General features: G+C 47.7%; 1 protein-coding gene across 2 annotated transcripts; it reads right to left on the bottom strand.

Moving 5' to 3' along the window:
- Window positions 1-2,371: 2,371 nt before the first annotated feature.
- Window positions 2,372-25,791, bottom strand: cand1 (cullin-associated and neddylation-dissociated 1). Of its 2 annotated transcripts, none has more exons than XM_080537484.1 (16): window positions 25,569-25,791; window positions 24,562-24,705; window positions 23,153-23,307; window positions 22,705-22,828; window positions 19,926-20,182; window positions 19,104-19,209; window positions 13,213-13,358; window positions 12,553-12,929; window positions 12,252-12,393; window positions 11,267-11,880; window positions 10,090-10,981; window positions 9,830-9,925; window positions 8,591-8,760; window positions 8,192-8,356; window positions 3,287-3,394; window positions 2,372-3,027 (listed from the first exon to the last, which is right to left on the bottom strand). In XM_080537484.1, the coding sequence occupies exons 1-16, from the start codon at window positions 25,634-25,636 to the stop codon at window positions 2,803-2,805; spliced, it is 3,789 nt and encodes a 1,262-aa protein (XP_080393610.1). In that variant the 5' UTR covers window positions 25,637-25,791; the 3' UTR covers window positions 2,372-2,802. The 2 variants fall into 2 exon arrangements, with proteins under 2 accessions (XP_080393610.1, XP_080393611.1); XM_080537485.1 differs by having other exon boundaries at window positions 12,637-12,929.
- Window positions 25,792-26,343: the final 552 nt, after the last annotated feature.

Below are 26,343 nucleotides of genomic sequence, written 5' to 3'. Positions count from 1 at the left end.
GCTGTCCATCAAAAGTTTTTACATATATATATCTTTTTAAACTGTCAATCAAATCAAATGAACAGAAAAGAAAAAGATGAACTGTCAATCAAAAATTAGCGTCACGCCCAGTCAATCATGTCGTCTGCTGTTTTGAGGCATTGTCATAAGCAGAAAAGCTTCTTTTTGAGCATTCTAATTGTAAACAATTAAAGTATACATTTACCCACAAATAATTTGATAAGGAAATCAAAGTCACTTAATGATTTTGCAGTTATAGAAATAAACACGAAATATTACTATCAACACAACATCACAACGCTAGTAGCCTACACACACTAGTATACACAACACACACAACACTAATACACACAACAGTAGTACACACAACACTAGTACACACAACAGTAGTACACACAACACCAAAAACACTAGTACACACACCACACCACTAGTACTTACAACACTAGTAGACACAACCTCACAACACTAATACACACAACACTAGTACTTACAACACTAGTACACACACCACAACACTAGTACTTACAACACTAGTACACACCTCACAACACTAGTACACACAACCTCACAACACTAGTACACACAACACTAATACACACAGCACAACACTAGTACACACACCACAACACTAGTACTTACAACACTAGTACACACACCACAACACTAGTACTTACAACACTAGTACACACCTCACAACACTAGTACACACAACCTCACAACACTAGTACACACAACACCACTAGTACTTACAACACTAGTACACACAACACCACAACAGACAAGGAAACAGGCATCAGCCAGAGAGAGCGCAATAGAGGAGAGAGCGAGAGAGACGTATAGAGACATATTCAGATCAATAGCCATTGACACCAGATAGTGCAGGGCCACGTTCCAACACTTCTGACCTGAAGGAACCTTCCTTCCTCGCTTGTTGTCCTGGAAGCTTCTGAGTGGCAGCCATCTTAGCTTCAACCGTCCTTTCCTCCCACCTGTAAGGCTGCATGGAAACCTTTACCTTTGGGCATTGCTCCAAAAATGAAAGATTTTGACAGGTTAAAAATACTTTGGTGATGTTCTTTGACACATTTATTAATCCAATCACGTCCCCTGTAGCATCTGTGTTGCTGTTAGGTTTGGTGAATGAATAGATACATGTTGTTTCCTGTGACCTCAGAGTGAACAAGGATAATCAGATTCATTCTTCTTTCCTTGCGACCTTTCCTCCCATCCTTACCTTGAACTAAGTGACCTTTTCAAACGAGGTCTAGGAAAGGTCACCCCCACTGCATTCTTTAGTGCAGTGCTTATATGGGCGTGCTGTCACACACACACACACACACGTAATGTTTGAATCATTAAGGAGCACATCAAAGCAGGCAGAAACAGACCTTTTTATTGGTGAATATGTTCATACCATCACACACCTCCACCACCCATCAGCTTCTACACGTCCACAGAGAAACCTTTACAGAGTCACGTTACCTGCCTGTCTTTCTCTGTGCCTGTCTTTCTGCTGCACTCTAAGTTTCAAAATTGGTCTGTCTCTGTGCCTGTCTGTCTGCTGCACACTAAGTTTCAACATTGGTCTGTCTGTCCGTCTCTGTGCCTGTCTGTCTGCTGCACACTAAGTTTCAACATTGGTCTGTCTGTCTCTGTCTGTTGCACACTAAGTTTCAACATTGGTCTGTCTGTGCCTGCCTGTCTGTGCCATCTCACAGCCTAACACTAACCACACCCAGGGTTCTGACCCAGCCTCTGAACAATGTCAGGAGTTGTCGTGGTGATGACTAGGTAACAACGTCAGGTAGTCGTGGTGATGACGACTAGGTAACAACGTCAGGTAGTCGTGGTGATGACTAGGTAACAACGTCAGGTAGTCGTGGTGATGACTAAGTAACAACGTCAGGTAGTCGTGGTGATGACGACTAGGTAACATCAGGTAATCGTGAGTGAATGCGGAAGCGGGAATGAAATAAGGAAAACACATCCAGTCTTTCAACTGTACAACCCCTGATCTCTCTCTCTCTCACTCACACACACGCACACACACGCACACACACACACAGCTTCTAGCTCCTTAACGAAACAAGTTGAAAAGAAAATCCAAACAGAGGACGTTCACATTGTATAAAAACTCCCTCACTACATCTGGCGTGGTAACCATGGTAACTCACTACAGCTGCCGTGGTGACCATGGTAATTCACTACAGCTGGTGTGGTAACCATGGTAACTCACTACATCTGGCGTGGTAATCATGGTAACAGAAAAAGCAAGGTGGTCCTGAAACTATTAAACCATAAGAATGCTGCTATCACCCCCCCCCCCATCACTCCCCTCCTCTCCCATTGGTGGATCTAAGGTCAGGAAATTTGTTTCCATTGGTCAGTTTTATTTCAGTGTCTCTGTACCTGTACAGTTACAAAACCTACCAACCAACAACAACAATAACAACAACAATAACAACAACCAAACCCATTTGTCGTCTATAGAAAAAAAGAGGAAATGTGGTGATAAGCGTCCAAGCTTCAGAATGGATTTCTTTTTCTTTTTTTGGGGTCTTTTTTGTTTGTTGAAAGTTTCTAGATTTTATGTTTTAACATTTTCAGGTTTTAAAGTCATTTTTTCTCCTTTTTTTTTTCTCTCCTCTAACTGTTGAATCAGTGCAATGCATCATGGGACATAGGAGGGTCTCCCCCCCCCCCCCGCCGCTCCCCCCTTGGAAGCGGGGTTTCGGGGGGAGCCTCCTATGGATGGGAGGGCGCTGCGGCATCATGGGAAGAAGAAGAAGGGGGCATGGCCTAGCTGGTGTCCATGGACTCCATGTTGGCAGAGGAGGAATCCCGCTGGATGGAGTCAAAGATGGCCGCCAGCTCGGGGTTGGAGCTGATCTGGGTCTGGAACTCGGCCATCAGGGGGCTCTTCTCCGCCTCGGGGATGGTCAGGAGGGCCACGACCGCCCGCATGGCCGAACGCTTCAGCTCATCCTGCTTCTCAAACTCTTGCTTCACTGAGTTGGCCTTGACCTGGGGGGGGGGGGAGGGGTCAGGGGTCAGTGGTGTGTGGTCTTGCCCTGGTGGGTCAGAGGTCAGGCTTAGGGTCTCACCTTGGTGGTTCAGGGAGTAGGGGTTAGGGAGTAGGGGTCAGTGTCAGGGGTTAGAGAATAGGGGTTCAGGGTTAGGGAGTAGGGGTTAGGGGTCAGGGTGTAGGGGTTCAGGGTTAGGGAGTAGGGCTCAGGGAGCAGGGGTTCAGGGTTAGGGAGTAGGGGTTAGGGTCAGGGCTCACCTTGGTGGTGCAGGTGGCTCGTAGAGGCTCCACCAGTCTGTCCAGCCTCTGCAGCACGGCGCTGGGACACAGAGATGACAGCCTGGCCAGCATCAGGAACGTCAGCATCTAACAACATCAACAACAACATCAGGAACGTCAGCATCTAACAACATCAACAACAACAACAACAACATCAGGGGCCCATTCCACTAAGGTCGATTATCTTCTAAGCCTCGATAAAGTTCTAAGCCTCGATAATGTTAGCTTGCGTTCGGTTCCATCAATGTGGCTCAAATAATTCGCTGCTTGGTTGAGCTCCTTCTGAGTCAGATATAATTAGCCTGGTCGCGACCAGGCTAAAACACTGACTAAAGTAAGACGCGCGTCAAAAAAGGCTCACAGGCGGAAACTACATCCCGAACGACAGTTCCTCTTTTAGGAAATATTAGTTCCCACTTCACACGAGATAGATAGATGGATAGGTTGACTGTGTGATAGATAGATAATTTGATATTTTGAAAGTGTGATCGATCGATAGATAGTTTGATTGTGTGATAGATAACTTGATATTTTGAAAGTGTGATAGATCGATAGATCAATAAATAAAAGTGTAAAAAAAAAAAGTAATTGTGTCAACTTGCATTGCTGTCATCACAGCGGTCTGGCTGGCGCAGTGGTTAAGGCAGCCAACTAGAGTTCCAAAGGTTCCGTGTTCGAGACTTGACTAAGTGATATATATATATTTTTTACATTTAACCGAAGATTTCATGCAAAGGCTTCAAACACCATTGTAATCGTGTCAGTTCTTGTAAATTACCCTGCACCATAATTGTATAGCCTACATAGTTTTTTAGATGAGATTTTAGATTAGATTCAGACAACGAAATGCAGTAAAAAGTGCGTCTGAAGAGGGATTCGAACCACCGTCTAAAAATGACGAATAAATACCACGGCAGCGGTCGATACCACTAGGCCAGCGATACTCAACCCGGCTCCTTTAAGACGAGTTGCGGCTCTTTTAAGTCCCACAAAAACAAAAACAAAACAAAACAAATCTTTAAAAAACGAAAAACTAAAACATTGTCAGCAGAATTCATCAACATTTCATTATCACTCACAAGTCACACAGTCTATTAAGCCGCCCCCCCCATCCCTCTGAACAACCAATCACAAATTATTTCAGGTTTCGCGCTCTGATTGCAGGTGCGCGAGATAATTGCTCCATCACACTGGGAAAACTAGCTTACAGCACTATGCAAAAATGGCAAAGGAATATAGGAAACGAAAATATGAAGAGGAATATCGAACTGGGGAGGACTGGGAACTCGAGTTTTTCTTCGTCTCCACCGGTTCGGGAAAATGCATCTGCCTGCTTTGTGACAACGTCATTTCATAATTTAAAAGGTCCAATTTGCAGCGCCATCACGACACCAAACACCCGAAGTTCAGTACCGACTTTCCGAAAGGTGGAGAGCTGAGGGCGGAAAAGCTGGCGAGACTCAAACAGAACCGAACTGCTCAAAAAAACGTATTCCACACTAATACGAGTGAAAGAGCGACAGAGGCATCCTACAAAATCACACATGAACTGATGAAAAAGATGAAGCCATATACTGATGGAGAAATGGTGAAGGATTGCATACTGCTGGCTTTTTCAACGTTGTATCCTGAGAAAAAAGACCTGGAACGAGATTCTACTGTAGCTAGGAGGGCATCAGACAGAGAACATTGCACACACACACACACACACACACACACACACAGACACAGACTCTTAAGGACAAACTGTCATCCGCTGAGTTTGTCAGCCTTGCAATGGACGAAAGCTTGGATATCAATGACACGCCACAATTACTCATCTTTATCCGAGCGATCAACAGTAAGTTTGACATTACAGAAGAACTGCTTGACATGGTTTCACTGGAAAATGGAACAACGGGCATTGAAATAAAAAACGCAGTGCTGGAAACATTAGAAAAGTTTAACATTGGACCAGAAAAAATCGCAGCATTCACAACTGATGGTGCACCGGCGATGCTAGGTAAGAGGAACGGAGCCGTGGCTTTGCTGAAAGAAATGCTGAAAAACGGCGGGGTTGCTGCTGAGGGTATTTTCTCATACCATTGTATTGTGCATCAACAAGCCTTGTTTGCTAAGTTCAAATGTCTGAATGAAGTGATGGCAAATGTAATCGAAGTGGTTAATTATATCAGGACCCGTGCAAGAAACCACTTAAATGTTAAACTGCTGTGTGAGTAGTTTGACACTCACTATGGAGATTTGGTGTTACACACCGAGATCAGATGGCTGTCTAAAGGACGTATTGCTTGCACATTTCATGGACCTGCTTGAACCCCTGAAACCCTTCATTGTCGGCCAAGGGGAGACTTCCCGATTTTCCTTTTTGGATGATAAAGAGTGGGGGCTGTCTGTTGCGTTCCTGTGTGACATTACGCAGCACTTGAACGAACTTAATCTCAAGATGCAGGGAAGAAACAAGACTGTGTATGAGCCCTACACGGCTGTCAGAGTATTTTCTGACAAACTGGATGTACTCGAACAAAGTGTCCGTGGTTCTGATTACCGTTTTTTCCCCACCGTGCAGAAAGTGATGGCGCATGCAGACGCTCTCCCGCCCTGTCAATCACAATTCTGTGACGTGCTAACTGAGCTCAAGCAAAACTACACATCAAGATTCCACGACTTCAAGGATCATAGCAATATTTTTCTACTTGTGAAAAACCCATTCCTGATTGAGGTCAATGAAATGAAGTAAATAAGCGACCAGCTCAGACTTGTGCAGCTTCAAATGGAGTTCGTGGAGTTAAAGAGCTCAGATGAACTGATCCACCTTTAGTGGAACGGCCCCCAGGAATGTCAGCATCTAACAACAACATCAGGAATGTCAGCATCTAACAACAACAACAGGAACGTCAGCATCTAACAACAACATCAGGGGGCCGTTCCACTAAAGGTGGATTAGTATATCGGCGATTGAAATAAATCAGGCGATCAGGCAACTTGTGTGATGAGTGTTCACAGAACACCGGCTTACAAATCCTCGATATGGGCGCGTGCACGCAGACAGAGCCCCGAAGAGTCGATCTGTCGAAATGAAGATTGATCTTTATGAAGACGACAAATAAGAAAAATAGTGTAATACTGCGCAATTAACAAGGCGATGGAAATGGTTTGGCTAGAAATTGCTGACCGATTAAATGCGTAGGTCATACTAGCCCTAGTTATTGTTATATGTTCATATTTTAATAAATGAATATTTACTACAGTGGTGATATCAGCAGCAGGCTAAAATCGTCTTATCGTCACGATGGCCTAGTGGTATTTACCGCTGCCGTGGTATTTATTCGTCTTTTTAAGACGGTGGTTCGAATCCCTCTTCGGACACACTTTTTTATTGCATTTCGTTGTCTGAATCTAATCTAAAATCTCATCTAAAATATAGTAATAGTAAGTATATAGGCTATAAAATGATGGTGCAGGCTAATTTACAAGAACTGACACGATTACAATGGTGTTTGAAGCCTTTCTGAGTAAATTATGTTCTTCAACTACTAGACCCTGGATTTGGCATAGATAATTTTTTCTTACGATTACTGATGGATAGATGATTCACTTAGACAGATATATATATTGTAAATCGATTTGCATGAAGGCTTCGGTTAAATGTAAAAAAAAAAGAAAAATAATCACTTAAATCAAGTCTCGAACACGCAACCTTTGGAACTCTAGCTGGCTGCCTTAACCACTGCGCCAGCCAGACCGCTGTGATGACAGCAATGCAAGTTGAAAGAATTACTTTTTTTTTTACACTCTTTTATTTATTGATCTGTCGATCTATCTATCACACTTTCAAAATATCAAATTATCTATCTATCACACAGTCAACCAATCTATCTATCTATCTCGTGTGAAGTGGGAACTAATATTTCCTAAAAGACACTTGAGGAACTGTCGTTCGGGATGTGGTTTCCGCCTGTGAGCCTTTTTTGACGCACGTATTACTTTAGCCAGTCTTTTAGCCTGCTCGCGACCAGGCTAATTATATCTGACTCAGAAGGAGCTCAACCAAGCAGCGAATTATTTGAGCCACATTGATGGCACCGAAAGCAAGCTAACATTTTCGAGGCTTAGAACTTTATCGAGGCTTAGAAGATAATCCACCTTAGTGGAATGGGCCCCTGGAACGTCAGCATCTAACAACAACATCAACAACAACATCAGGAATGTCAGCATCTAACAACAACAGGAACGTCAGCATCTAACAACAACAACAACATCAGGAACATCAGCATCTAACAACAACAACAACATCAGGAACATCAGCATCTAACAACAACAACAACATCAGGAACATCAGCATCTAACAACATCAACAACATCAGGAACGTCAGCATCTAACAACATCAGGAACGTCAGCATCTAACAACAACAACATCAGGAACATCAGCATCTAACAACAACAACAACAACATCAGGAACGTCAGCATCTAACAACATCAACAACATCAGGAACGTCAGCATCTAACAACAACAACAACAACATCAGGAACGTCAGCATCTAACAACAACAACATCAGGAACGTCAGCATCTAACAACAACATCAGGAACAACAACAACAACATCAGGAACGTCAGCATCTAACAACAACAACATCAAGAACAACAACATCAGGAACGTTCATGTGTGTCTTGGTCCAAGGTGTGTATGTCTCTCAGGTAGGTGAGTGTGTGTGTACCATGATGTCGTAGTGGTTCTTCAGGCCGTCCTCTACGTGTCTGTGTGTGTGTGTATGTGTGTGCATGCGTGTGTACCTTGATGTCGTAGTGGTCCTTCAGGCTGTCCTCTACGTGTGTGTACGTGTGTGTGTGTGTGTGTGTGTGTGTGTGTGTGTGTGTGTGTACCTTGATGTCGTAGTGGTCCTTCAGGCCGTCCTCTACGTGGTTGAGGAACTGGAAGATGTCGAGGCGGTCCAGGCAGCTGTCCAGCAGCGTGTACATGCACTCAAACGCTGCCTTCCGGATGTCCAGACCATCGTCCACCGTGTGTTTAAACGGCCCCATCTCCACCTGGGGAGGAGGTAGGGAGGGAGGGAGAGACACAGACAGAGAGGGAGGGAGGGGGGATATAGCAGAATCAGAGTTTGTTTACTAAAGAACATTTAGTTTGGTTTTTGAGCGCTACTTTGACATTCTCTTTCTGTTAGTCTCGAAGACTGTTGGTGTTTAAAGGCTGAGGGGGAGGAGGGGAGAGGGGAGAGAAGAGGAGAGGAGAGGGGAGGAGAGGAGAGGGGGATGTTTCACCTCTCTGATGAGCTCCTTCCTGACTTTGGTCTCGTTGTAGAGGTGAGGCAGCACTGTGTCCAGCAGGTCCCGGATCAGAGACGGCTTATTATGGGCTGCAGAGTTAAACGTTACCAGGGCAACCCGCCGCACGTTCAGGTCTGGGTCCTCCAACGTCTTCAGGAAGTCACCTGATCAACAACAACAACAACAACAACAGGAAGTCACCTGATCATCATCATCATCATCATCAACAACAACAACAACAACAACACTTGAGTACAACTGAGTGTAAATACCTGTATATGTAGTGTCTATGCAGGGTTGTGTAGTAGCGTGTATGGAGTGTCTATGCAGGGTTATGTAGTGTGTATGGAGTGTCTATGCAGGGAGATGTAGTGTGTATGGAGTGTCTATGCAGGGTTATGTAGTGTGTATGGAGTGTCTATGCAGGGTTATGTAGTGTGTAGTAGTGTGTATGGAGTGTCTATGCAGGGTTATGTAGTGTGTATGGAGTGTCTATGCAGGGAGATGTAGTGTGTATGGAGTGTCTATGCAGGGAGATGTAGTGTGTATGGAGTGTCTATGCAGGGAGATGTAGTGTGTATGGAGTGTCTATGCAGGGTGATGTAGTGTGTATGGAGTGTCTATGCAGGGTGATGTAGTGTGTATGGAGTGTCTATGCAGGGAGATGTAGTGTGTATGGAGTGTCTATGCAGGGTGATGTAGTGTGTATGGAGTGTCTATGCAGGGTGATGTAGTGTGTATGGAGTGTCTATGCAGGGAGATGTAGTGTGTATGGAGTGTCTATGCAGGGAGATGTAGTGTGTATGGAGTGTCTATGCAGGGTGATGTAGTGTGTATGGAGTGTCTATGCAGGGTTATGTAGTGTGTAGTAGTGTGTATGGAGTGTCTATGCAGGGTTATGTAGTGTGTATGGAGTGTCTATGCAGGGTGATGTAGTGTGTAGTAGCGTGTATGGTGTGTCTATGCAGGGTTATGTAGTGTGTATGGAGTGTCTATGCAGGGTTATGTAGTGTGTATGGAGTGTCTATGCAGGGAGATGTAGTGTGTATGGAGTGTCTATGCAGGGTTATGTAGTGTGTATGGAGTGTCTATGCAGGGTTATGTAGTGTGTATGGAGTGTCTATGCAGGGAGATGTAGTGTGTATGGAGTGTCTATGCAGGGAGATGTAGTGTGTATGGAGTGTCTATGCAGGGTGATGTAGTGTGTATGGAGTGTCTATGCAGGGTGTGTACCTATGCAGTTCTTCAGCAGGGGGTCGATGGTCTGCGGGTGATCAGAGATGGTGAACTTCACTGCTGTCACCACAGAGCTCCTGGCATAGGACGACCCTGGAACGAACACACACACGCACGCGCACGCACACACACACACACACACACACACTATTTAGCTGCAACGTTTGCAGGAACAGTGCTATACAAATAAAAGTTAATAATTCAGACATTCTCACTATTCAGGCGATGCAGCAGGGTGTGTGTGTGTGTGTGTGTACCTGACAGCAGGTAGCTCTTCAGGCGCGGCAGCAGCGTCTGGGGGTCTATGAGCGTGAGGCGCCCCAGACACTCGGCCACCACGTTGCGGGTCCCCTCCTCCACGCACTCGCAGTGGGTCAGCAGCAGCGCCCACACCGCCTCCACGTACGGCCGCAGGCCCGCCACCGCCGCCGAGCCGATCACCTCCTTCAGCGAGTGCAGCAGCAGGTACTGGCGGCGCGGCTGGCCCGAGATCTCCGCCAGGATGAAGGGCAGGTACTGGGGCAGGTTGCCCACGGCGATGGCGCCCAGGGCGTACGAGGCGGCCGACTTGACCTCCTCGCTGGGCGACGAGAAGGCCTCCAGCACCACGGCCGGGAGGTCCGGCTGGCCGCTCAGGTCCACGTGGTGGCCCACCTCACCCAGCGACAGCAGGGCCAGCAGGCGGATCGAGTCGCTGCTGCGGGAGTTCTTGACGTCCTGGATAAACTGGGCCACCACGGCCGGGCCCTCCTTGGGGCAGGCGCGCGTCAGCGCCGCCACGCACTTGGCGATGGAGTAGTAGGACTGCTTGTGGGCCAGCGAGGCCGTTTGTGCGTACACGGGACCCGTCAGCATGCGCAGCAGGTCCATGTAGCCCAGCGAGGCCGTCCCCGTGGCGACCAGGGCCTGGAAGAAGTCCAGCATGGCGCTGAGGGCTCCGCCCTGCAGGAGGGGCGAGCGGACCAGGGCGATCAGCTCCGACAGGATGGAGCCACTGACGCGGGCCAGGGAGGCGGGGTGGACCCGGGCCAGCGTGGTCAGGAAGCTGATGGCCATCTGGGACACGTGCATGTCGCTCTCGCTGACCAGCGCCGGCAGCTCCACCAGGACCGCCTCGATCATCTCCGGGGTCACGCTGTCACTGTAGTTCTGGAGGGAGGGGGATGGAGGGGAGAGAGGGAGGGGGATGGAGGGGAGAGAGGGAGGGGGATGGAGGGGAGAGAGGGAGGGGGAGAAGTGGAGGAGGGAGGAGGATCAAACTTTAATAATAATTCTCAATTAAGATTATTTTTGTCTTTAGTTTCTTATGGTCCATGATTCTACAGGTGAATTATTTGAGTTTGAATTAAATGACTTGGCAGACAGACAGACGGATGGACAGGCAGGCAGGCAGACGGATGGACAGACAGACAGCCAGCCAGTACAGGACAGTACCTTGACCAGTATGTCCAGCGCGGCCAGCGTCCCCAGTTTGAGCGCCCGCTGGTTCTTGCGCAGGAAGGAGGCGAGGATGGGCACGGCCTCGGCCAGGACGGGCCGCAGGTCGATGTTGAGCGGCGAAGCGGCGATGAGCGTCAGCGCCTTGACGGTGGTGAGACGGGTGATCTCGTTCTTCAGACGCTCCAGGAAGATCAGCAGCACGCCGGGAAGCTCAGCCCCCAGGCTGTCTCCCAGGTTACAGATGATCTGGCCCATGCAAGAGATGGCCCGCTCCTTCACTTCCTGGTCGATGTCGGCCGCCTTCAGGCGCCGGATGGTGCAGGCGAAGAGGTCGGCCACGTAAGGGGAGGAGTCGAAGGAGGGGGAGGAGGGGTCCGTCTGGTCGAGGGGCCGGATGACCTTGACCAGCTGCTGGGTGACCAGGAGCGCCTCGGAGGTGATCTTGTAGAAGGGGTCTCCCACGCAGGCCACCAGGGGCGGGACCAGCGCGGCCACGTGGGGGTGGAACACCTGCGGCTGGTGGGAGCAGAGGATGACATACAGGCAGGAGAGGGCGTCGATCTTCAGGTTGGACGAACTCGACTTGTCGTTCAGCGAGAAGATGATTCCTGCCGGGGGGGGGGGGGGGGGTGGAGATCACGTTAGCCCCATGCCTCAGCAGGGTGTGTGTGTGTGTACCTGGCACTAGGACAGGGATGTGCAGGGTGTGTGTGTGTGTGTGTGTGTGCGTGTGTACCTGGCACCAGGACAGGGATGTGCAGGGTGTGTGTGTGTGTGTGTGTACCTGGCACCAGGACAGGGATGTGCAGGGTGTGTGTGTGTGTATGTGTGTGTACCTGGCACCAGGACAGGGATGTGCAGGGTGTGTGTGTGTACCTGGCACCAGGACAGGGATGTGCAGGGTGTGTGTGTGTGTACCTGGCACCAGACAGGGATGTGCAGGGTGTGTGTGTGTGTGTGTGTGTGTGTGTGTGTGTACCTGGCACCAGGACAGGGATGTGCAGGGTCAGGGCTCCAGGCAGCACGTTGACCAGCTCTGTCAGCATGTTGAAGCAGCACTGACGCGTCTTCACACTCTTCTCCTTCATCTGCTTGTGCAGCGCCTTGACGATCATAGGAACCTACACACACACACACACACACACACACACACACACACACACACACACACACACACACAATCACTCAGCTTGGTGAGGGGGCCTGTGTGTGTGAGAGAGACTTGGCTCTGCAGCATGGTGAAGTACGTGTCCCCCTGCTGTGTGTGTGCGCGCGCCCACCTGGCTCTGCAGCATGGTTAGGGGCGTGTCCCCCTGCTGTGTGTGTGTGTGCGCGCGTGTGTGTGTGTGCGCGCGCGGGCCCACCTGGCTCTGCAGCATGGTTAGGGGCGTGTCCCCCTGCTCCATGGCGTCAGGGTCGTTCAGCCAGCTGTGCGCCGGCCGCGTCTGCTTCAGCAGGGACAGGTGCGCGTGGAACACGTCCGCCTTCACGTTCTCCTCGCGCTCCTTGAAGCGCGCCACCAGCGCGGGCGACACGCTGCGGTAGAACTCCGGCAGCATCTCGTGGCGCGTCGACACCACGGCGTCTAGGCACTTGGCGGCCGCGCGGCGAACCTTCCAGCTCATGTCGTCGTCGTCGCTGTACTCGTCGTCGCTGCCTGAGGGAGGGAGGGGGGTGGGGGAGGAGAGGGGGTGGGGGGAGGAGAGGGGGGGGGTGAGGAGGTTAGAAACATCACTGTACTCGTCGTCGCTAGGAGAGGGGGATGGGGAGGGGGATGGAGGAGAGGAGAGGGGGATGAAGGATGGAGGAGGGGAGGATGAGGGGGGAGAGGAGAGGGGGATGAGGGAGGAGAGGAGAGGGGGATGAGGGAGGAGAGGAGAGGGGGATGAGGGAGGAGAGGAGAGGGGGATGAGGGAGGAGAGGAGAGGGGGATGACGTACCTTGGTAGTCGTCGTCTGCTGCGTCAGCGTCCATGGCGTCAGCGTCGTCGTCGTCATCGTCGTAGTTGTAGTTGGGGTCATAGGTCAGGTACTTCAGACAGATACTGATCACCGTGGAAACGTGGGGGTACACTTCCTTGGGACATCTGAGGGGGGAGGAGAGGAGGGGGGTACTTGATACCAGCTCTCCAAAGTTTGTAACTCTCAAGGCGTGTGTTCTTTACTGTATAGTATAAACACTCATTAGGACAAACACTCTGTGGTATACAAAGGTGAAAACTGTTTCACTCCAGTGTTTCCCCTAGGTTTGCTGCCTTGGGGGGGTGGCATGGACCGTGGCATGGACCCCCCCCCAGGGGGTAAGACCCTGCGACATACCAGCATCATGTCCAGGGGGTGTACTAACTTGTACATTAAGCCGCCTCACGCTACGGAAACAGGAGATAGGCTCAGTCCTGCCCTATGGGCCGTTAGGCTCGAGAACCATCGGTTCTCAAGGCTACTTACTTATGTGATCTTGATTACCTGTCCACTTTCTCACCTGGTTCTTGCGCTCTCTCTCTCTGGTGCACCATCCTGCTCTCTCTCCTTCTCTCCCTCCCTATCCTCCTCTCTCCCTCTTTTGCTGTCAACCAAAACACAACTAACAACCAGAGTATTTATAATCTAATAAGAGGTATAAATTCATCCATATCAATTTATAACATAATTATAATTGAATATTGGATTGCTGTGGGCAATGCAGTCAGATAATGTCATTTTGACTTTACTCTCTCACCTGAAAAAAAAGCATATGTCCAACTATAAAAACAGACATTTCCAATGCTTCAATCCACTGTCCATGTAGCCTACTGTAAATATGCCATTATGGTATTACCATAAAGCCCAATTCCAGCAGAATAAGAAAGATATATCTACTTTAAGTAAAATAATAAAGTGCATCCAGTTAGCTCTTTAGCTGGCATGTGTGCAGCAGACTAGCTCATCTAATCACCTCTGAGCTAGCTAGTTAGCTTGCTAGTTCTTTGACACTATTTTACATACCATGGAACTATAATCAGACACTTTCTAGTCACAATAATAACGACCAATTTGAACCAACTTGCTCTGTTAGAACACTCAGCAATTATATTTGCTAACGTTTCAACTTGCTTACTTTCCATCTGCAGACATCTCACCCTGCAAAAACTCTCTCGCTTCGCGCGCGCACACCCGCGCACAATCTTGTACGCGAGTGTGCGAGTGTGTCCAGCGCGAAGCGAAGTGTGGAGACCTGTCAACATTGGGATTTGAAAATAAGGGATATTTTCCCGAAAATAAGGGATATCCCCCGCACGCCCCCGGGCCGTCCTCCCCCCCCCCACCGTCCACAAACCATACCCCTTACATTTAGACAAGGGTAGACACAGTCAATCCTAACATCCCCACTAGACAACCATAGGATACCCCTTACATTTAGACAAGGGTACACACAGTTAGGGCTGCCACGATTAGTCGACTAGTCGCGACGACGTCGATTACCAAAATCGTCGCCGACATATTTGGTAATCGACGTCGTCGCATGTTTTTTTGTAGCTGAAATAAGCGATATGCATTCGTTTTTCTTCCCTGAGGCTGCCACTGGCTAGCGTCTCCCAGTGTCTTTGATGTACATGCGCAGTGTCGGTCATCCGGGGCACACGTGACGTCCCCGGAAAAACAAACGGAGAAATGTCTAAATGTTACATGAATGTTACAGAAATGTCTTCCCGTCCTCGTACCTCTAAAGTGTGGGAGCATTTCAACCACAACGTTGAAAAAAAGAATGTAAAATATACAATGTGCAAAGCTGAACTCGCTTATCATGGCAGCACGTCTATGATGCGCGAGCATCTCAAAAGGAAGCACGTTGTGGCAGATGACGAGGAAGACGATGGCTCGTCTCGGTAAGCTAGTTAGCTTGTTATTGGCTAACGATATCGTTACGTTAAAAGCCTCCTTACATTATTTTACGTTATGTGCTGTAACGTTGTCATCAAAGCGATACTTATCAAATAGCTAAAAATGTTGTCTTAACGTTACAGTGCTAAGAAGGCGCGTTCTACTATGGATAGTTATCTTGTCAAGATGCCAACGTGCATTTCCTCGCTATGAATGAATAGTCCACACAGGAGAGAAACAATTTCTTTGCTCAGTCTCCTGCACTTTTCTTTGTTATGTTATTTGATTGAGACCAAACCTTTTCTCTACAAACATTTCTTTTTGTGGATAATTGCACTTTTTTAGTTGCCTTAGTGCCTACCTCATTTTATTTTGCAGCACTATTCAATACATTTAAAATGTATGTTTGATGCCAGAGATGAGTGAAGCAAAGCAAAACTTTTGTACTCTGTACAAGTATTTATTTTTGTTTTTGTATTCTTTTGGTTGCCTAGTGCCTAGCCTACCTCATTTTACTCAGCAGTTTGCACTCGCTACTACTCTTTACATTACATTACATGCAAGTGATGCCAGAAATAAATCTGCAAAGTTCGTTAAAATATCTATTTTTGAGTGAACAATAATTTTAATTGTCTTTATTTTTAGTTAGCACATGCCTACAACAACAACTAACAACTTCAAGCTAAATTTAGAAGATGATAGCTAAATAAGAGCGATTGAGTAATTGTGCGATAAGCTGTAATTTATGATCCGATTAGTCGACTAATCGTTAAAATAATCGGTGACTAGTCGACTATGAAAATAATAGTTTGTGGCAGCCCTACACACAGTCAATCCTAACATCACCACTAGACAACCATAGGATACCCCTTACATTTAGACAAGGGTAGACACAGTCAATCCTAACATCACCACTAGACAACCATAGGATACCCCTTACATTTAGACAAGGGTAGACACAGTCAATCCTAACATCACCACTAGACAACCATAGGATACCCCTTACATTTACAGGGCTTAAAGTGGGAAAAAATCCTGTGCCTGAAACTTTTTCTTGGGGAGGGGGGGTCACAGTTTGAGATATTGGGAGAGCGGGTACAGAAGACAGCTTCTTGTCTCAATGTTTAAATGCATTAATACTATTTTATAGTCAATACAAAATATATGTCTCAATGTTAAAATGCATTAATACTTTAAATGAATGTGCAACAATACTATGTGCAATATGACAACCCTTGTGTACATAAGGTTCAGATATAGGAAAAGTTAGGATATTTATAGCATAGCATAGAGTACAGCACAGTGTTTTATTGTATAGTATAGTAGTATAGTAGATAGTGTACATAGCTCTTTTCCCTTTTTTATTTTACCCTTGGCCCTCGTGTTTTTAGTCTTTTTCCAAGCACCAGGGGAGCCCCCCCTCCTAAATGTTGTTGTATGGTACCTGTACTGTATTACAGTTTTTCTCAATTGCTAAAACACATTTCACAAAACTTTCCTCCATTTTCCCAAAACTCTAAACACAACACACTTTTCTAAAGCTACATAAGCAAAACCACACCTTCTCTCTTCAAAACTCAAACTCAAACCCTACCCCTAATCCTAACCCTAACCTTACTGTAACCCTAACCCTAGTTTTCCCACATGTATGATAGTCATCCATAAAAATAAATCTGCGCTCCCTGTCTAACGTTATATCTAACATTACATATTTTACATTACAGTAAGGCTGATTTTGCATGATAGTCATGCATTTTTAGATATCTATTTCCCCCCTTTAAATGGCATATGATGTCCGAAATGTTACTAAAGTTCAGCCGCGAAGTTGTTGCACTGTTGTCCTATCGAGTTTTACGTAAATAAAGGTTTGAATTTTTTTACCGTATTCCCACATGTACCGTAACATGTACAATACTGTACTGTATCACAACTCAATGCAAACACTACAGAGGATCCATTACACACAACCATACTCACTGAAAACAATGTTCAGGGTGTGATGTTTTTTTATTTATTTATGGAACTATACCACACATACACACACACACACACACACACCACAATCATTTGCAACAAGTGTCTTAAATTTTGAGTCGTTATGTTTAATGAATGAAGCCAGGTGTGTTCATTGTGTTAAAATTTTGCTGACTGTGGCAAGCATTTTGCATCACATGAGCTTTAATTTGAGAATTTGACATTTTGAGTTTTTTGCAACTTGTGTTTTAGCAAGACAAAATGTGTTTAGATTTATGAGAAAAGGAGGATTGTGTTTTGTGAATTGTGTCTTCATGTGAAATGTGTTTATGGTTTTGGCAAATGGGAGCTAGTTTTATTAAATGTGTTTAGAGAACTGGTCATTTGGTTTAGAGAATTGGCTTTTGTGTTTTAGCAATTGGGAAAAACTGTAATGACAATAAAGACCATTCATTCATAATACTGTTTTATACTTAATAAAAATAAATAAATGTAGATGTCTTTAAAAGGCCAAACTGATTGCATCACTTATTAAGCCACTATCAATATAACAAACTGATTACTTATTAAGCCACTATCACTTATATTCTCCTTCTTGGCACCACGTCCCATAAGGCTTCCCGTCACTACTCAGGGTTTTTCCTGGCTCAAAATGAGGCAGAGGTGGTACCAGTGGTGTTTGACATCGGGGGGGACCCATGAAGCAGGGCTGTCTGGGGGTCCTTAAACGAGCATCAAACACTTAATTTCTTGCATTCTGGTGAATTGATATGCACCAATTTGTACCCTTTCGCCATCAATTTATGGTGGAAATTTCATTATATATGTAAAGGAAAAAACTATATTCAGGCACCAGATGGCCATTCAAAATATAATGTAATATAATGCAATATAAGGCTCTCAGGCATTCTGTACTTTCAAATATGTATTCTCCTTGAGCAGTCAACATCAACTATCAGCTGTTTCGCTAGCAAACACGAAAGCTAAGTTATTTGTGAAACAGCGCCCCCGCCACCACGTCGGCGCAATGCCGCAATTGCAGTTTTTTTTTATTTTTTCTCCCGCGCCGGAAATCCGGCACTGTGCCGGAGTACTTTAAGCCCTGCATTTAGACAAGGGTAGACACAGTCAATCAACCACCTGCTTCAGTGCAACAAGAATTGGGTTAACTAGTTCCTATGATTAAGTAAGTGACTACAGGTGATCAGAGTCAGATACCTGGTTGAAAGTAAAATACTTTGAACATCCCTGCATATATATATACATGAAAACACAAAAGGGCATATAAATTCAGCACATTTATTTATACATTACTTGACACCATGATGTCAATGGGAAAAGAGCGGCGCAATGCTACCAGCGATCATTTCAAAACGGAGATAACCGAGGCTGCGTTCGTAAATACGCTCTGAAAATCTGATCACCACTCATGGAATGCCTCTTGTCCAATCAAATTACTTGGTCCCTTTATGACGTTGCACCTAGTGTGCGTTCCGGCGCTCTCAGAGCAAGATTACGAACGCAGCCCAAGAAACGAGAGGAACTCCGACATGGATATAACGATTAAGTGTAACAATTAAGTGTTAAAATATATTATAGGTAAAAAATACGGGACATTTACGGGTAAATATTTAAACGGGAGCACAGCGGGAAAGAAAGGTAAAATACAGGAGAATCCCGGGAAAACGGGAGGGTTGACAGGTTGGCTATGCGAGACTACTGGCGGACTAACGTTACCAACGAGCCCATGGGCTTGCCACTCGCCAGATTCGGGTTGGGTGCATTTAAAAAAGCGGATATTTTTGCCTACTTGTCTATGTTTGACGCTTGTCTACGTCCGTAATAATTCCTCTTTCTTGGGGGGGCGGGGGGTTCCGTTGGGGGGGCGCCAAGGCAATGGTAGAGGAAACACTGCACTCAGACTACAGTTCCCAGAGTCCTTTTTTGTATGACCCAGGAGGAGGTCATGTGACGGGGGGGGCAGTCATGTGACGTACCTGCGGACGAAGGACTCGAAGGCCTGGATGCAGTACTCCCTCAGCTCATCATCATCAACGTTACAGAACTTCACCACCAGGGGAATGATCTTCTCCAGGTACTCACCTACACACACACACACACACACACACACGCACACACGCACACACACACACACAATTAATCTTCACTTAATTTCCTAAAACAACAAACCATGAGGCTTTCCCGATGCCATTATCGATTCTGCTTATTAATTCCTGATACATTTTCTGTGTGGAAAAAAAAGTAGGCCTACACAGGTTAGGAGACAACCTCGGAGGCATACGATTCCAATGGGTCAGACAATTTGGAACCTTGTCTCAACTGGGACCGGTTCTCGATTCCCATCCCTCATCCTTATGGATGGATAGGGTCTAGGGGGTAGGGGCTAGGAGGTAGGGGCTAGGAGGTAGGGGGTAAGGGCTAGGAAGTAGGGGCAAGGAGGTAAGGAGTTTGGAGGTTGGGGTTAGGGACTAGGAGATAGGATCTAGGATGTAGAGGCTAGGAACTAGGAGGTAGGGGCTAGGTTCGAGGAGGTAGGGGCTAGGAGGTAGGATCTAGGATGTAAAAGGCTAGGATCTAGCAGGTACGATCTAGGATGTAGAGGCTAGGAACTAGGAGGTAAGGGCTAGGTTCGAGGAGGTAGGGGCTAGGAGGTAGGGTCTAGGGACTAAGATGTAGGGTATAGGTACTAGGAGATATGATCTAGGAGGTAGAGGCTAGTATCTAGAGGTTAGGAGGTAGGGCCTAGGAACTACGAGGTAGGGTCTAGGGACTAGGATGGACGTAGGGTCGAGCCTTACCGATCCTGTGGCCGGCCTGGCGGCTGATGGCGGCGATGCTCTGGATGTAGGTCCGGGTGGTGGACATGGACTCGTTGCGGGCCAGCTCTGTCAGCAGGTGCTCTATCAGGTCCACGAACACCAGCGACCCGCAGCTCATCACCAGGTGGCCCAGTGCCATGATGGCCCGCTTCCTCACTGCCAGGCGTGGGCTGGTCAGCTGGGGCAGCAGGCACGACAGGATGGAGGGGTGGAAGTTCACCAGCAGACCCCCCTGTCTGGGGGAGGGGAAGGGGTTAGTGAACCTAGTCCTAATGCTGACCCTAGACCTAGTGTTGACCCTAGTCCTAGTCCTACACCTAGTCCTGACCCTAGTCCTGACCCTAGTCCTGACCTTAGTCCTAGTCCTGACTAGGGATGTCCCGATCCGATACTGATATCGGATATCGCCGCGATATTGGTCCTGAATGCTGGATCGCAGATCGGACCAGAAAAAAAAAAGGCTCCGATCCGCGTGCCCGATCTGGCGTGTCACTCAAGTGACGACAACAGTAGTAGCCAGTGGTCACGTGCATGACCAGGGCTCGATAGTGCGACTGTTTTGGTTTTCATTTGCGAGTGAATATATTTCTGTGCGACTTGGAAATACATTCAATCGCACCAGTGCGACTAAGAGACAGCTGAACTACTGTCATGCGCAGTCAAACTTATGTGTATAAGCGATGAGGGAATGAAAACAGTGAACAGTGCATAACCATAACTAATCCTAAAATGCGCATAAGCTCTCATAGTTCGTAGCGCTGTGTGCTTCCGGTTTCATTACAAAGAGGTTAACCCCATATGTGCCTGACGTCTAACAACATTCAAATGACTCTAACTTCGTCATCTTTTTTCGGATTTCAATGTATGACACATCATTTGAAAGCTGATGATCCATAGTTCCAATCCACAACACGTCGCATTTGTTGCTCTAATAAAGGCTGGCAGTCTTTAATTTAACTGTTGTTGGTGTGGACTATAAGGGGAGGTATTTGTTATTATTCAGGGGTCAAAAAATGTATACAAATATCGGATCGGTATCGGTATCGCAGATACCCGAAGCCCAGGTATCGGTAGCAGGGCTCTACGCTAACCTTTTTCACTAGGAGCACATGTGCTCCTAAATGAAAAATTTTAGGGGCACACAAAGAAATTTAGGAGCACAGTGATTTTTTTTTATTATAACACATTTTATTAGTGATTTTGCTATTTTTGCACCAAAATCACACATTGGCCCATGCCTACAGCCCTACTAGACGCAGAGTTGATGGCATTGTATTATGGTAACTAGCTGTGTCAAGTTCTCCTGGTTAGCAGCATGTTCATTCATTCATCCATGTCATGCCTGTCAGCTAGCAGCTAGCAGCCCAGCCAGGCTTTAGGGCTAGGTCTGTCAGCTAGCAGCCCAGCCAGGCCATGCAGAGGTCTGTCTCCATGCTGCCCACCTCCCTGCTGCTGGGTCAGGCTACATCAGTCACACACGGTGGCCAGACAACTCCACATCTAGGGGTATTAAACTACCCCACATCCAGATGACCAGTCCCCAGCCCCATGCTGCCCGGGGTGGTGACATGTGGAGGTGGCCAGCCCAGCACGGTGCCTCTGCGGCGGCTAGCTGTTAGCACACCACCATCCCCGGGGGTCCCACCTCTCTGCCACACTCAAGTACAACATGTTGCATTTTCATGCCATTAGGCAACTTGCTTCCTAGGGTTTCCTAGGGTTAGAGATGCATTTGGACTTCTGGAGTACCTCCACTACTTTCAATGGGTTCTGAAGGTCTGAGAGCTTTCTACTTTCTACCCTGGGTAGTTAACCCTGGTTGTAACCTTGGGTTCAAATCTGGAGTGTGTGGGACCAAATCTGTAGATGTGGTGAGCTAATGAAGCTAATGAAGCTTGAGATGAGAAAAGGGCGCTTGTCTCTTTAAGGCCCAGGAGGGAGTTAGCGATTAGCGATGTTAGCTTAGCGCCAGTTTAACAGAAGTAACTTCACTTTTAACATGACTTCCCGTGGTCGTAGCGGGCTCGCTGACGGCTTAAAATGTGGCCACACGGTTCGCGCAGATTTATTTTTAGAATGTAAAAAAAAAATTAAAAAAAAAATAAAAAAAAATCTGTACTCGCACAGTGTGCTCGTGAATTTATTTCTCTAGTCGCACAGATGTATTTTTAGTCGCAATTGCGAGTGAAATGGTCGCACTGTCGAGCCCTGATCGGTAGTGAAAAAGTGGGATCGGGACATCCCTAGTCCTGACCCTAGTCCTAGACCTGACCCTAGTCCTAGACCTGACCCTAGTCCTAGACCTGACCCTAGTCCTGACCCTAGTCCCAGTCCTGACCCTAGTCCTGATCCTAGACCTGACTCTAGTCCTGACCCTAGTCCTGACCCTAGTCCTGACCCTAGTCCTGACCCTAGTCCTGTTCTAGTCCTGACCATAGTCCTGTTCTAGTCCTGACCCTAGTCCCAGTCCTGTCCTAGTCCTACCCCTAGTCCTAACCCTAACCCTAGTCCTGACCCTAGTCCAAACCTAGTCCTAGTCTTACCCCTAGTTCAAACCTAGTCCTACCCCTAGTCCTAACCTAGTCCTAACCATAGTCCTACCCCTAGTCCAAACCTAGGCCTAGTCTTACCCCTAGTCCAAACCTAGTCCTAACCCTAGTCCTACCTGCAGAGCATGTCAGCCATAATGTCCAGGGCCTCCAGCTCCTAATCCTAGTCCTAATCCTAGTCCTATCCCTAGTCCTGACCCTAGTCCTACCTGCAGAGCATGTCAGCCATGATGTCCAGGGCCTCCAGCTGTACAGAGACATCCTCCTGCTTGGCGATGGCGCTGGTCAGACGGCCTGTGATCTTCTTACACACACTGGCAGCCAGGGCAGACCCTACACACACACACACACACACGATTGGTTGTCAACCCTGGTGACTGATGGTATACAGACACAGAATCTCAAATATTTTCCTCTCCTCTCTCTCTCTCTCTCTCTCTCCACTCCTCCTGGGAGAGAGAAGAGAGGGAGGGGAGAGGCTCACTGGAGGCAGGGAGGAGAGGAGAGAGGGATGGAGGGAGGAGAGGAGAGAGAGACTCACCAGTGGAGGTGGGGGGCAGGGAAGAGAGGAGAGGAGAGAAAGACTCACCAGTGGAGGCAGGGGGGCAGGGAGGAGAGGAGAGGAGAGAGGGATGGAGGGAGGAGAGAGAGACTCACCGGTGGAGGCGGGGGGCAGCTCTCCTATGACAGTCTTCAGGCCGATCGAGGATATGTCCCTCAGCTGCTCCTTGTCAGACAGCATGTTGGTGCACAGAGTGTCAACGATGGTCTCCACCTGGTACTCCTTCACCTTACTGACCAACGGTCCCAGGCTGCACACACACACACACACACACAGTCAAATCAACAGGAGGTTTGTTCGCTGACACACTTCCTTATTTTGTCCAGGAGAAAGACAAAAACACACCTTCTAGCTTCAACCCTGCCTAAACCTAACCCTGCCTAGACCTAACCTAGCCCTAACCCTGCCTAGCCCTAATCATACTGGTGGTCCTAGCCCTAGCCCTGCCTAGCCCTAACCCTGCCTAGACCTAATCATACTGGTGGTCCTAGCCCTAGCCCTAACCCTGCCTAGACCTAATCATACTGGTGGTCCTAGCCCTAGCCCTGCCTAGACCTAACCCTGCCTAGACCTAATCATACTGGTGGTCCTCGACCTAATCATACTGGTGGTCCTAGACCTAACCCTGCCTAGCCCTAACCCTGCCTAGCCCTAACCCTGCTGATGGTCCTAGCCCTAACTCTGGTGGTCCTAGCCCTAACTGGTGGTCCTAGCCCCAACCCTGCCTAGCCCTAACCCTGCCTAGCCCTTACCCTGCCTAGCCCTAATCCTGCCTAGCCCTAACCCTGCCTAGACCTAACCCTGCTGATGGTCCTAGCCCTAACTCTGGTGGTCCTAGCCCTAACTCTGGTGGTCCTAGCCCTAACCCTGGTGGTCCTAGCCCTAACTCTGGTGGTCCTAGCCCTAACTCTGGTGGTCCTAGCCCTAACCCTGGTGGCCCAAGCCCTAACCCTACTGGTGGTCCTAGTCCCAACCCTGCCTAGCCCCAACCCTGCTGGTGGTCCTAGCCCTAACCCTGCCTAGCCCAAACCCTGCCTAGACCTAACCCTGCTGGTGGTCCTAGCCCTAACCCTGCCTAGCCCTAACCCTGCCTAGCCCTAACCCTGCTGATGGTCCTATCCCTAACCCTACTGGTGGTCCTAGCCCTAACCCTGGTGGTCCTAGCCCTAACCCTGCCTAGCCCTGACCCTGCTGGTGGTCCTAGCCCTAACTCTGCCTAGCCCAAACCCTGCCTAGACCCAACCCTGCTGATGGTCCTAGCCCTAACCCTGCCTAGCCCTAACCCTGCTGATGGTCCTAGCCCTAACCCTGCCTAGCCCTGCTGGTGGTCCTAGCCCTAACTCTGCCTAGCCCTAACCCTGCCTAACTCTAACGGTCCTAGCCCTAATGGTCCTAGGATCTAGTTCTGTTCTAGTTCCGACTCACCATTACAACTGGTTCTGTTATGGTCCTTATCTGGTTCTAGCTGTAGCCGTGTTTGGGTTGTGTTGTGGTTGTGACTCACCATTTGACAGCCAGGTTCTGGACCTCTCCGTTCTTGTCCTCAAGCAGTTTGAGGATCATCTTCACCACCTTCCTCTCACTGTCGTCATCCAGCTTGATGGAGTCCTTCTGCAGTTCTGACATCAGGTCGTTAGTGGCCATGAACCTAGAACATAGGGCTGGGTTAGTCTAGGGCTAGGCCAGGGTTAGAGTTAGTCTGGCTCTAGGGGACAGGGTCTAGGTGGTCAGGGCTAAGGTCTAGGGAACAGGATCTAGGGGTCAGGTAAGGGTCTAGGGGTCAGGGTCTAGGGATCAGGATTAAGGTCTAGGAGTCAGGGTTAGGGGCCAGTGTTTGGGTCTAGGGGTGAGAGTTAGGGTCTAATTACCAACTGACATGATCGGCCACCACCCACCAGCTGTGCAGGCCCAGCAGACAAGTTCACTAGCTAGCTAACTTAGCTAAAACATGTTTTACAAACATTTGTGTACAAGACACATCTCAGACCCACATTTCCAACGAGCTTATATGACCAGTTAACGCTAACCATAACTAATCCTAACCATTCACATAACATCTGACTTAGTTAGCTATCTATCCCAACAAGCTACCTGGTCCCACTAGCAGCAGCTAGCAGAGTAACAGTGACAGCTCAGACTGACTCCCACTGCGGCTACCAGGGGCTAACGAGCTAGCTGACTAACCACACGACACTGTCTGGGAACTATGTACGTTACCTAGTTGTTGTTCATCGATATCAGTGACACATGTGTCTAAAATGATGATCTGTGAAAACAGCTCCGTTTCTAATGTGACTGTTAGCTAGCTAGCTAACACTTCACAGACAGTTCGTGGCCTTGCTAAGCTAACTAGCTAGTGACTGTTAGCCAGCTAGCTAACTTGTGCAGTGTTTTCATGGGGAAGACAGCGGGGTTTTTCCTAGAAAGTTTAAGAGGATCCATCTATTGCTGAATGCATGCGAATGTAAAACATCATCAGTCTTTTATACGCATGTCAGGGAGGATATTTACCTGAAGTCCTTGTCACTTGATGTCATTTTTTCCAGGAGATTAGAGATGTGGTACGAGGCGCTCGCCATGTTTGCAGTCTAGTGGACCAACCTGCTAAACTACCAACCGCTGCTCACTATCACGTATCTCACGATGTCTCTCTCACTTCAGATCAGATGATAATCAGTCTTTTCCTCTCCCTTCAACGGAGCGGCGTGATGATCAGCAGCTGAACAGCGAAGGATTCCGTCGCATCCCGCGGAGTTTGGTGTGTTTGAATGGGTGTCTGTCTGCAGAGAGGAGGAGACACACGGAGGTCAGAGTTGACGATTTCACCACCGGGATGGGACCGGCTGGGTAGAGTCGGTAAGGGCCAGAAGTGCCAGGTGCGTTCTCTTAACTAGTGGGAGACTCAATCGATCACCAATCAATTTGTTCACCAATACATCAAAGTTGTCGTTCAGCTCAGACAGTTAGGAAGTGTAGTCCAGCTCAACAGATAGAAAACAGTTTAGAATGGCTAAACTCTTGGTTAGAAGTGGACCTAAGGTGTTTTGATTTTTTTTTTTAAAGCAACGGATCCCCGTTAGTCATCACCATAGTGAAGTCTATTCTTCCTGGGGTCCACATGAAAGACAGACAATCAAACATAACAAAATAAATCAACAAAGGAATAATTAGTGAACAGCATTCACTTATTAAAACTAAGACAAATTACATAAATAAAATATAAGATAATTATAATTTGATGTAGACAACGTAGGTCAGTGATGCTCCTAAGAGACACACACGTCAC

This window comes from Nansenia antarctica, assembly GCF_963989245.1.
Source record: "Nansenia antarctica genome assembly, chromosome: 8".
Lineage (NCBI taxonomy): Eukaryota > Metazoa > Chordata > Actinopteri > Argentiniformes > Microstomatidae > Nansenia > Nansenia antarctica.
This window is presented reverse-complemented; position numbering and strand designations above follow the sequence as displayed.